General features: G+C 43.9%; 1 protein-coding gene across 1 annotated transcript in view; it reads left to right on the forward strand.

Annotated features, from left to right (window-relative positions):
* The window catches only part of PHEX (phosphate regulating endopeptidase X-linked), a 201,795-nt gene that overhangs the window by 45,036 nt on the left and 143,634 nt on the right, over positions 1–13,125 (forward strand). The window contains exons 6-9 of the mRNA XM_077770526.1: positions 5,417–5,485; positions 8,262–8,378; positions 11,310–11,393; positions 12,586–12,731. Of these exons, the coding sequence (XP_077626652.1) occupies positions 5,417–5,485; positions 8,262–8,378; positions 11,310–11,393; positions 12,586–12,731 (416 nt within the window). The remainder of the gene's footprint in view (positions 1–5,416; positions 5,486–8,261; positions 8,379–11,309; positions 11,394–12,585; positions 12,732–13,125) is intronic.

Consider the following 13,125-nt stretch of genomic DNA (forward strand, 5'->3'; position numbering starts at 1 on the left):
ACGGGAGAGAAGATCCAAAGCAGTCCCTGTGCTGCCAGTGCAGAGCCCAGGGCGGGGCTTGAACTCCTGAAACTGTGAGATCATGACCTGAGCAGAAACCTAGGGTTGGATGCTTAACTGACTGAGCCCGTCAGGTGCCCCGTACAGTTTATTCATTTTTGAGAGAGAGAGGCGCAAACAGGGGAAGGGCAGAGAGAGAGAGGGAGAGAGAGAATCCCAAGCAGGCTCCACACCATCAGTGCAGACTCCAATGTGGGGCTCAAACCCACGAACATGAGATCATCACCTGAGCCACAGTCAGATGCTTAATCGGCTGAGCCGCCCAGGTACATCGCCGCCTCCTCCTCCACCCCCTCCCCCTGGAGCATCTTGTACGTTTTGTGGAACATAGTTTGAAAACCACTAGGGTAGTGGAAAAAGGTGTAAGCTTTGTGGTTAGAGAGATTGAGGTTCATGATTTGGCTTTGTGATTTCCTCAGTGACTATCTCTGTGCAAACTGCTTCACCTGTGTGAGTCTCGTTTTCCCCATGTGTATTGACAGGTGAATTTGAATGTACTTTTCACTGTCACTGTGAGGTTTCAATGAGGTGAATTTGGTGACCGTTTATAAGATAGGTGCTGATACACAGTAGCACATGACAAGAGGTACCCTTTTCTTAAAGCATGACGAGGCAAGTGGTCAGAACCATTTGAAGAACCACTTGGCTCTCTTCATTTTTGGTACCTCTCAGATCTCAAGATCCCATGTGTGAGAAATAGGCAGTTTGCGTTGGTCTTATCTCTGTCTGAGCCCCCATGCCACCTTGTAGTGGGAAACCGAACCCGTCTGTGCATTTCCCCAACCTTCCGGTGGCCCCATTTCTTAGGCTTCTCTGGGGCCGGTAGAAGACCCTCTCCTCATCAGTTACCTGGTTCTGAGAAGAAACCTGTCGTCTCAGCCCACGCGGGCCCTTCCAGTGCGCTGCTCTGCTGCCAGAGCCCTGGGCCTCGCACTCTGCGATCCTGCCATTTTCTAGGGGCAGTGACTGCTCGTTCTGTCCATGACAAGCTTGGACTTCTCTGGCTGCCTAGGAGATCTTTTTGCTCTGGGAGAAGTGTCTTGCCTCAGACTCTCCTCCTTGCATGTCCGTAGAGTTCTTTTGCCGTCACGTGCTACTTTTGTCAATGTTTTTAGCTTTTCTAATCCCGTAAACCCATGGGGCTAAGAAGAAGGGCCCCTTTGGGGAAGGCACAGCACTGTGACAATACCTTTGGGTGAAGAAGAAAAGCGCATTTCCAGCGGACAGAAGTATCCCCATGCCAAGGACAGGCAGCTGAGTGAGCGGGGGTTGCTCAACTCCCCGAAGCGGTCCTCTGTAAAACTCCCCCGTGGCGAGAAGGCACAGGATTTGCCACGGGCTGAAATGGGAGAAAGGAAATACAGAAATACAGGCAACAACAGAAGTTAAAGCTCCCAAACATACCTTGTTACATGTGTGTGGGTTTATTTTATGTAAGGAGATAACAAGAGTGAGGATTTAAAGGACAATCAAGGACTTGAATACATGCATATGCTTCTGAAGGAATGTTTCGAAGACCAGGGTTGTCTCAGTATTTGTTACTGAAACAGTGACTTGAAGTCCTCATTAGTCAGTGGCCCGCTTTTGTCTGGCTTTTTAGCAAAACCTATAAGGATGACAAGGAGAGACCCTCTTGGAAATGAAGGTTTTCTAATTGCTTTGCCTTTTCGCTTTCTAAATCATAATTTGTCAGATGTTTCTTTTTGTGTTACCGCTTTGTTTTCCTAAACTGAGGTTTGTTGCACTTGGAGGAAAAAAGTTCATCTTTCAGTTCAACGTATCGGGTTTCCTAAACACGTATTGTATTTTCTACGTGGGATATCCAGATCATTTGTAAATGCAAGGATTAACAAACCTCCAGTAACACAGTGTCCTAATGTTGGTCTCTTGAGAAAGTCGTTTGCCTCAAGAGTTTGTATGCTTCTGAAGTGATTTAGTTGACAGACCTTATTCTGTTGGGTGTATTGAAAACGTTCCCTAGAAACCGTAAGAGTGTGAAGGTTTAAAAAAGGTCCAGTAACTTTACTTGAATCCTCTAAACTTTTACAATAAGCGGATTTAACTTCATTTAATCAGAAGGAAGCTTTGGCTTTCTTGGTATCATCTCCTGAGTTTCCTTTCCTATGTGACCGAAGCTCACAAGATTGCTCCCCCTTGCCCAGATCTAATTGAAAGCCAAAGCATCTTAATCATAATATCGTATTTCACGATCCTGGCTCCTTAAATTCTTGGAAGAAACGGTGGTAGATAGGGAATTTCAGTAGGATGAAGCCACACTGGTTACGACTTGGTTGTTTGGGGCCAGTTAGACCAGAAGATTGAACACAGCAGTTTGAGGATTTTAGTCACACATGCAGACAAGATGGATGTTATGAATACCTCTTTTTCTTCCCCCTTGAAACAAGAGCGATGTTTTTCCTTGAATTTTTCTTTGTAGCACTAACTCTTAACTTGGCCTTTGTAGAATTTGTTGCATATGAAGGAGATTTTTATGGAAAACTATGATCTTTTGCAGATTTTATGGATTAAAGAAACTATTTAAGGTAGGTAGAAAAATGAAGAAGAATTAGAATAGATGAAAACAGTGTATGGAATATAAACTAATGATATGTGCCTGTAGAATCCAGTTTTTATCCAAATGCTACTAATGTTCAATTTGTTATTTAGATTTTCCATCTTCTTAATTTGGCTTAAGTTTGTCCCGTGTGAATTATATAAAGTAGAAAATCTGTTGGGATTCATTTTACTTTAGTCTTTAGGTAGTTGCTGAAACTCCAGAAAGAACAGCCATAGACTTAGAGAAGGTTCTAGAACTTAAAAAATGTTCAGTTTAAATTTGCATACAATGAAATTAATTATCTGATGTACATGTCTATAAATTTTGACAAACACATTAGAGTCATGTAACCACCCCCATGGTCAGAAAACAGAACAGTTCCATCACCCCCACCAACATTTCCTCATGTTGCCCCTTTGTAGCTAACCATTTTCCCAATCCTTGTTTAAAAAAAAAATTTTATTGTTTCTTTATTTTTGAGAGGGAGAGAGAGACAGTGTGTGAGTGGGGGAGGGGGGGAGAGAGAGGGAGACACAGAATCCAAAGCAGGCTCCAGGCTCTGAGCTGCCAGCGGGGTTCGAACTCACGAACTGTGAGATCATGACCTGAGCCGAAGTCGGGCGCTTAACCGACTGAGCCACCCAGGCACCCCCATTTTCCCCATCCTTACACCCTGCTCTCTGTCCCTGTAGTTTTGCATTTTTCAGAATGTGATTAAAAGTTGCCTGTGTTGTTGTGTGTATCAGGAGTTCATTCCCTTTTATGGCTGAGTAGTGTTCTCTTGTGTTTCACCCTTTATCCATTCACCGGTTGAAGAACATTGGGTTGTTGACAGTTTTGGGCAATTATGAATAGAGTTCCACACAGGTATTTGTATGAGCACAAGTTTTTATTTCTCTTAGGTACAGACCTAGGAGTGGGATTGCGGGTACACAGAGAAGTGTCTGTTCAACTTCAAACGAAACTGTCAAACTGGTTTCTAAAGTGGCTCTGCATTTTGCATTCCCATTAGCGATGTGCGAGTGATCCAGGTTTTCCCCATCCTGGAAAGCTTTTATGTTAGCAGGTTGTTGGAGGGTTGTTTTTGTTTTGCCATTCTAATGATGTACAGTGGTGTTTTCGTGTTTGTGACTTACATTTTCCTCATTAGTAGTGATGTTTAGCATCTTCCTATGCACTTACTTTCCATCTTCATACCTTCTTTGGTGAATTGTCCATTCAGATCTTTTGCTTGCTTTTAAATTGGGTTTTCTTTCTTACTGTTGCATTTTGAGGTCTCCTTATATAGAAGTCCTTTTTCATATGTGTGATTTTCAAATATTTTGTCTCTGACTATAGCTCATCTTTTTATTCTCCTGACAATGTCTTTCACAAAGCAAAAGTTTTTTAATGTTGATGCAGTCCAACTTACTTTTTCTTCTGTGGATCGTGATTTTGGTTGTCATGTCGAGTAACTCGTTGTCTAATCCTAGGTCACAAAGATTGACCTCTATGTTAATGTTCTAGAAGTTTTGTAGTTTTAGGTTTTACATTTAAGTCTGTGATTCCATTTTAATTTAGTTTTTATTTAAGACGTGAGGTTGGATCAAGGTTCTTTTTTTTCTTTGCAAATGGATGTCCAGTTGTCATAGCACATTCTTTGAAAACACTGTCCTCTCCCCTTTGATTGCCTTTGAAGTGCTGAGAGTGTGTCATTCAAGAAATTATGCTCTGCTTTTCCATATTAACCCTGGTTATTTAGTTATCTGATTATTATTTGTATTTTTATCATCTATCCTAAACTTTCCAGAGAGAGTCCTTAATTTTGCAAAGATATCTCAAAACAAGATTATCATTTGATTCCTTAAAAAAAAAATTGGGGGGCACCTGGGTAGCTCAGTCAGTTGAGCATCCGACTTCAGCTCATGATCTCGAGGTTCATAAGTTTGAGCCCCGTGTCGGGCTCTGTGCTGACAGCTCAGAGGCTGGAGCCTGTTTCCAATTCTTTGGCTTCCCTCTCTCTCTCTCTCTCTGCCCCTCCCCCATCCATGCTCAGTCTCTCTCTCTCTCTCTCTCTCTCTCAAAAATATATACAAATTAAAAAAAAAAATCTGGGCACCTGGGAGGCTCAGTCAGTTAAGCGTCCGTCCAACTCTTGATCTCGGCTCAGGTTATGGTCCCACTCTTGGTGGGATTGAGCCCCGCATTGGGCTCTGTGCTGGCAGCGTGGAGCCTGCTTGAGATTTTCACGCTCCCTCTCTTTCTGCCCCTCCCCTGCTTGAGTGTACCCTCTTTCTCAAATAAACTTAAAAAATCAATGCAGTACAGTATTGTAGGGATATGGAGGTAGAAAATGTGGTTGATTGGCCCTTTCCAGATTGGCATTTTGTAAAATACAATTTTGTAAAATATCAGAAGTGTACTGGATCTGGTGACAGGAGACCATGATTCTTCTCTGAGCCCTGCCCAGCCCTGTTACTTTGGGAAAGTCACATCATTTCTCTGTCTTTTGTTTATCCACAAGAAGGGGGAAACCTAAATCATTTCTAAAACCTATTTCAACTCCGAAGTCTTTGGTGCTATTCAGTCTTGATCGAACCTCAAAAGGGTTAGAAACCATGAAGCAAAGGCAGGTCTCTGACATTTTATAAATTCTGTCATTGCTGAAGTACCTGTTTGCACATAGCTCTGAGTGCATTCAACAGTTTGTGTAATGGTGACTCACACTATGACTGGAATGCGGATCTCATGACTCTTGTTAAAAGGGTTTGTAAGAATTTACATTTTACAAGCAGAATGCTTTATCTTTTGTCTCAACAGCTGGACCAAGCAACTCTCTCCCTAGCTGTGAGGGAAGACTACCTCGACAATAGCACAGAAGCCAAGTCTGTAAGTCTTACTCCTATCCAACTCTGCACCTTGTCATACTGTCGTTGGGTTCATAAGTTGTTCTAAAATCCCTGACTCTTTACCGGACATGAGCAATGTGACTGTCGGATGACCATTTTCCCAGCGCAGGAAACCGAGGCCTTTTATTCAGGCAAACGAATGGCATTCCCGGTCTTCTGGAAGTCTGGGCATCAAGGCTCAATGTCCTGTTGATCGAGCTGGGGATACAGCACAGCTGAATCAAGTAACCAAGAAATGAGCGTGCAGCCCTTCCTCAGAACTGTAGCAAGCTCACTGTACTTTGCAGAAGTAAAGTGGTGGTGGTGGGGAGTGTTAACTGCGTTGACATAGTTAACCGGTGGTTCTCAAATTGTATGGCTTGCGAATCATCTGGGAACCTCCTGTTAAATGTCGATTCTTGGGCTACAGCCCAGGAGAGTCCGATTTAGGAGACTTGAAGTGGGGCCCAAGAATCTGTTTTCTGAACAGGTGCCACAGCTTAATGTAAGGTTAATGAGAACCAGATGGGTTCAGTTCCAGTAGACTTCTTAGGTTGGCTTGGAGAACTAGTAGTTTCCTGGAGATTAGAGTAGAGCTGCTTCATTCCTGACACTTTGAATTCATTTTAGAAGCTTGGTTGAACTTCCAAAGGACCCTCAGACCCAGGGGACCCTTGACTAGGGAGTTCTGGTTTCTGGGCCAGCCTAAGGATGTAGAAACTTAGACTGGGAAGTGTTGGCTCACAATGGAAGTCCCTGCACCTTTGCCGATACTGAACCCTGTATCTAGAAGGTTCTGAATGGAGGGCAGGAAGCTAGGTAAGATCTTAGGCAACTAACTTTCTGTGCAAGGACACTTATCAAGTAAGGTTGGCGTGTTTTTTGTTTTGTTTAAAATTTTTTTTAACATTTATTTATGTTTGAGAGAATGAGAGAGACAGAGCATGAGTAGGGGAGGGGAAGAGAGAGGGAGACACAGAATCGGAAGCAGGCTCCAGGCTCTGAGCTGTTTATTAGCACAGTGCCTGACGTGGGGCTCGAACCCATGAACTGTGAGACTGTGACCTGAGCTGCGGTCTGACGCTCAACCGACTGAGCCACCCAGGCACTTCAGTGTGGGTTTGTTTTTTGAGAGAGAGCGCGCAAGGAGAGGAAGAGAGAGAGAATCCCAAGCAGGCCCCACACTGTCGGTGCAGAGCGAGATGGGGGGCTTGAACTCAAATTGTGAGATCATGACCTGAGCCGAAACCAAGAGTCAGAGGCTTAAAACTCTCTGTTCCATCGGAACCCTCTATTCTGTCTTGAGTACCTTAGGTCAGATCCTTATTAACTCTGGATTTGACTACAACAAGTAGCCTTTCAACTGGTACCTCCTCCTGTTCATTTCATGGCCTCCTTAGCACCACTGGACAAGTCCTCTTCTCAAAATTTGGCTCCCAGCATGCTTCTGCGCATGTGCTAGACTCTGAGTTCCTTAGAGGGAATTCAGGGTCTCCCTGTGACATGATCCCAAAGCACTTTTGCTGCCTCATCTACTTTTACTTTTCCCCCAACGAAGGCAGCTTGCTCAACTCACAGGAGGTCTCTTCACTGCTCCTGAACCTCTCTCCTTCAAGTGCTCTGTGCTGATTGATCCAGGCTGGAATTCTTCAGTTCTTGAATTTCCAAACACTTAGCGGCTTTGTTAAGGAACTTATTTTTGTCTCTCTGATGTTACAGTTAGTAATTACATGTTTATCTCCCTCACTGGATCACACATTGAGAACCCAGACTCCCGAATTATGTAATTTTTCGTCTGTATCCCCCATAAGCACAGAATGCCTAGCAAGGCCTTTTATACATGTATTGACTGACACAATAATTGCTTAAATTGAACTGGGAATTGCAAAACATTGTTTCTAATTAAGACTGTTTGCAAAACTTGATTACTGATTAACAAATATTTGTTAAGGCCCTGCTATATGCAAGCACTGTATAGGTCTTGAGGTCGTAAGGGTATGTTAGGAAATCTTAGTTCCACAACAGAACTATGAGATGATTTCTTATGTGGGGTTTTGAGTTCTGACAAATATATCCGAAAGGAGAGGTGACCCTCAACAAGATCCCACAGTTCCCACAGAGTAGGATCCCTCTCCAGTGACATACGAATAGCTTGCAAATGGGTTTATGAACATGCAGGGAGGAAACTCTGTATCTGCTGTTTGCTAGGTTTCTCTGTGTCATTCCTTTCTTTTCTTCCTTCTTTTTTCCTTGAGTAGTGAGGAGAACTTTGTAAAATCCATACAAAACTGAAAAGACAGCTATGCCATCACTGATCTTTTATTTCTTAATGTGAAGGTGGGTAAATTGAGCCAGGAGAGAGTAAATCACAGTTTCCACTAGTCTTCATGGATCAAGCCTCCTGCTTTTAGCAACAGTTCTTTCCCATTGTTTTATTAAAGCCTCACTTGCCTGGAAAGAGGAGTCTGACCTTTAACTTTCTATTGTGGGCTCATTTTGGAGATGATAATATCACTGGTTGCCAGAAAACTAGTTCTCTTGATCCTTGGTGGCTGGACATCTCTGTCTCTCATGGAAACAGTACCCAAGTAGCTTCTTTCTCCCAAAGGGGTAGGTGGGTGGTTAGTATTGCCAAATGCCTGTCCCGTACTTTGAGTACAGAGTGAAAATGAAGAAAGAACATTTATTTCCACCTGATGTTTCTGTTCTTCTTTGTCCCTGAAACATACCTTCAAATGGGCTCTTGTCATGGTCACTTGCATGTTTATCTCTTGTAGTATCGGGATGCCCTTTACAAGTTCATGGTGGATACTGCTGTGCTTTTGGGAGCTAATAGTTCCCGAGCGGAGCATGACATGAAGTCAGTGCTTAGACTGGAAATTAAGATAGCCGAGGTAAGTCTTCATGTGAAATCTCTTTCTTTTTTCTCCCTTATTTTAAAAAAAAGTATATTATGAGGGAAAAGAAATATAAAAATAGCATTCTATGACATTGTCCTTTGGGCCCAAGGTATAATTAATAGCATCCCCTCTGCGAAGTAACAGGAAGAAGAACCATGACAGAGAGAAGAGCTCTTCACTCCTTCTGTCTCCCTGCTTGAAGCCCAAGGTCCAGATGCCGCTCAGCTGTGGCTAAAGAGCAGCACCAGGGAGATCCTCTATGTTTTCCTAAAAAACTTGTGTGTGGTTCCTAGAGAAGAATAGTTAATAAATCTGTATTGATTTTGCTTGAGGGAAAGGTTATTTCTTAACGTTTTTTTAAAATTTATTTTTGAGAGAGAGAGAGAGAGAAAGAGAAAGAATAGGGGATGGGCAAAGAGAGAGGGAGACACAGAATCCGAGGCAGGCTCCAGGCTCTGAGCTGTCAGCACAGAGGCCGATGCGGGACTCGAACTCACGAACTGCAAGATTATGACCCGAGCCGAAGTCGGATGCTGAAGCGACTTTTAAGATCTAGTTTATTCTTTATATCATTCCCACTCAGGGTCAGTCTGACCTAAATTAGGGCTTTGGGAAGTCTGCCTACCCAAACTAGATACTTGATATATAATTTGATGTAGAAAGTATATAGGGCATGCTGCTAAGCATGTTTTAGCTGCTATTCTGGTCCTACCTTGTACCTAATCCTGTTTTTCATTCTTTTCTTGTCCCACTTAAATGTCATTGTGTCACATGCTATGTTCTGTATAAGTTACTTTAAGTTCTTCCAGGTTCAGGGTGGAAATCTAAGAACACACTTGAGGGGGAATAACGAGAAATCCTCAGTGGTTAGCTTTGTTCAGAGTATCACTTCTTTTATAGAAGAAGCAAAGTAAAAGTCCCTATGCATTCTCAGGACCAGAGAGAGCACATGTGATATATGCTTGTGGGGATACCTTGTAGTGGACAAAAAATGATACTTTAATCAAGAAGATCTTGCATATGGATTGGTAGTCTTTTATAACAGAAGTTGGTAAAGATACAGAGTTGTGTGTGAGTCCAGGTGTCGCTTGGTTTGGTGTTGGGCAAAGTGGTGGTGGTGCGGTGTTGAGGTATAGAGTTGGAGTGATTGGTAAGGGTCGGGAGGAATTCGTTTCTCTCAGCTGCGGTGATGTACTTGTGTACTTCTGTCGAGACTCCTACTTGCAGAGCAAAAAGTTCATTCCCGTGTGTCACCTTTGAAAAGCGTGTGAAGATGGCTGAGGATGGTCTGGAGTCAGAGACTGGGCCCCTCAGTCATGTCTAGAGGCCATCTGGATTCCCTTCCCAGGCAAAGGGGAGACGCAGAGCTCTAATTTGGACTGAAGCTCTGATACAGGGGAGAAGGTCTTGCCCTGAGCCAGGGATTTGGACCAAAAAGGGAACTAAAAACAGCTGGGCTGAGGCAAGACTAGGGATTGTTGAGAGGCTAAATGAAGTGACAAATCCATGGCGTGGGGGAAGTAGTTGGCAGAAAGCTGAAAACAGCTCTGAGGCCAAAGGGCTTCACTCTGGGGCTGTGAGCCCTAGTAGAGAGGGAGGAGAAACATTCTCTGAGGTAACGATTCAGATACAGCCAGGCAGCTGTTCATAAGATTCGTGAAGGCTCTCCCATGGAGGCTGAGGAGGAAGAAGCTGAGGGCTCTGAAGCATTTAGAAAAGAGGGGGTGGATGTCTGTCCCTCAGCCGTGTGTGATTTTTGTCTTGAAAAATCTATGGTGCATAGATTTTTGCCCAGCCAGTGACTCTCCTCTCCCATCTTTTACACCCCTAGGTCATTCAAAATTAGTGGGACACACACAGTACTAGGGAAACTTCTGCATCTGGGGAGATAGGACAGCCTAGCCAAGCACAAAAAGTCCACATGAATCTAGCCATGCAAGTGGGCATTTAACCACTACCAGCTAGAGAGAAGTGTGCACAAAGGGAGGTCTTGTTGGTGGAGTAGCCTTTGTGTTAGGAGCCAAGTGTAGTTCAGCTGCAAAGTTTTGACCGAGACAATGAATGTTGGGCAACGTTCTGAATCCTAGTTCAAACTATGGGAGTGGTGATGGTGGATGGCGGTGCTTGGGCAGGGGAGTCCTGCGTGAGGTGTGAGGTAGGAGGTGGCAAGTTTAATGCAAGGGAATCAGATGATGGAGGGCCTTACGGCAAAAGCAGAACATGGTTTAGGGCTTTGGGGAGCTGCTTCCTGTCCATGGAAGTGATTGAGGTGGCCCTCGAGGAAGATAATCATTGCTGCTCTTCTTAGAGTCATCACAGCAGAGGCTAGAAGCTTAGAGTTGGTATCGGCACAGTGGCCAAGAGCCTGAGTATTGGGAATAGAAAGAGTGTGAAGAGTCAGGGCTGGACATGTAGACTTGGAAATATGTAGTTGGGTGGTAACTGAACTTATTCCCCAAGCAGTGGTGACGGGGGTGTCTCAAGGCCAGAGAAAGCGGAGGGAAGAGGGGAGGGCAGGTAATGAGCTGTTGCCAGAATGATCACAGATGGCAGTGGTATCGTGATAGTCCAGTGTTCTTTCGTGAAAATATGTGTCTCAGTTGCCTAATCTCAGTTTGGCTGTGAAACCTAAGCCAGTAATAGATTTTTGTCCATTCACATTACTGGTGAGGAAAGGATTTGGGAAGTTATTTTTATGGTGAGGACAGTGTTTCACACTGAACAGGACAGGAAAATTTCTTTTTATTATCATAATCCTAATTTTGCCTAACGTGATGCCTTTTCCCCCTCTCTCCCAAGTTCAGCACTGCACCGAAATCTTGAAAACCTTTATGATACTAGGCAGATGTTTTGGCACATGTAGAAAGTAATCATGCATCAAGAAATGGTTCGTTTGAAAAAATAACCAAAGTCTCTTCCCAACAGATCATGATTCCACATGAAAACCGAACCAGTGAGGCCATGTATAACAAAATGAACATTTCCCAGCTGAGTGCTATGATTCCTCAGGTTGGTGAAAGTGGTCTAGGAAATTTGATCTTAAGTGGTCATTTTACAAGTGATTTTGCATCGTGTGTGTGTAAACTTTTACCTTGTGAAACCTACCAGTCTTACTGGTTATCATCCTATTTGTCACTCACCACATGGACTATCCTTTGTGCTTCAGGATGCTTTCTTTGTAGGGAGCAGACCACCTTTCCAGGAATGACTTAAAAACGTAAAGCCCATTTTCTTACATGACAAAAGTCTGGATACAGGTGACTCTTGGTGTTGCTCTTGCTGTTTACCAGTGTTGTCAAAGACCAAAGTTCTTTCCTTCCACTCCACTCGCCTTAGCGTGTTGGCTTTTTTACTTCCTGCGTGGTGACTCAGGGTTGCGAGGTGACTGCCGCAGCTCCGCATATCACAGCTGGCATCACGGCAGGAGAAAGGGGAAGGGCCAGGATAGCCATGTGTGTCTCTTTCACCAGGAAAAAACCAAAGCCTTCCCAGAATATTGCCAGGTATCTTCCCTTTACTTCTTCGGTAAGACCGGGAATCTTGGCCATCCCTTGCCTACAAGGGAGGCCACAAGTGAGTAACTGCTTTTCCATTTCAATAGTGGACACAGGCAAGGGAGGAAAAAAAGAAAAAGATAGGAAATGACTTTTGGGGTAGCCAGTTAAAAACACCAAGTTAGTGGTGCTCTGAAGAGGGGACACTTGTTACTTCTTGCTGCCTATTTTTCCCTGTGTAAGAAAGGCTGCACCCAGAGGGGAGGCCAGTAACATGCGGGGCATCTGTGTATGGACCCCGGTAAATGGGTGCCGGGAACAGGGGTGAGGGTAAGCATAAGCATGGAGTGTGTGGGAGAGGAGTGGGAGGCAGGAGACCGGGTCAGGGTAGAGAACGAAGGAGGGAGAGCTAAGGAGAGTGGGAGGGCGCTGGAGGGGCCGGGGCGTGAGTGTGCCTGTCACCATGTGAGGGGTGTGCTGTCTGTGGGCAGACGGTGCAGAACACGTGTGGAATCTATGATCCAGACAGTAGGTCTGGGTGGCAGGGACCAGTCGTTTCTTTTGTAGATTTGAGCAGTTATATCTCTCACTTTGGTCACAAATCCGGTACAAGCAGTGGACTATGTTCAACCAACTAGATTTGCCTTTCTCCTTGTTTGCTGCCCAACAGATGCTCTCTCACTCAGTGTTTTTTTCTTTCTCTTCAGTTTGACTGGCTGGGCTACATCAAGAAGGTCATCGATTCCAGACTCTACCCCGGTCTGAAAGACATTGGCCCCTCAGAGAATGTGGTTGTGCGTGTCCCGCAGTACTTTAAGGATTTGTTTAGGATATTGGGCTCTGAGAGGAAGAAGTAAGAACTTTCTTTTGCATTTTACTGTGACTTTTGTTTTTCTATTAGAAGGCCTTTCCTCACACATCTTTGGTATAACTATTGTTAAAGAAAGTTACATCAAAAGAGTCTTAGGGACAATTGTGGTGCCCTTTGTGACAAATTGGCCAAAATGATCGTCTGGTGTAATTTACTTGCTGTGATGGCAGCAAGTACACAATGTTTTTGTCCCTATGTCTTTTCTTTCTCCATGTTTTCTTTCTGAAAGCCTAAATTGTTTCCTAGTTTTGGGAACTAGTTATATAACGGTGTTATTTTCTGAGATTTCTATATGAATACCTTTTTTTTTCCAGTTCATTCTTGGTCCTTTACTGCTTTTTTTTTTTTTTTTTTTTTTTTTTTGTTTTTTTTTTTC

The sequence above is a fragment of the Crocuta crocuta genome, unplaced genomic scaffold, assembly GCF_008692635.1.
Source record: "Crocuta crocuta isolate KB4526 unplaced genomic scaffold, BGI_CrCroc_1.0 scaffold488, whole genome shotgun sequence".
NCBI classification, from domain to species: domain Eukaryota; kingdom Metazoa; phylum Chordata; class Mammalia; order Carnivora; family Hyaenidae; genus Crocuta; species Crocuta crocuta.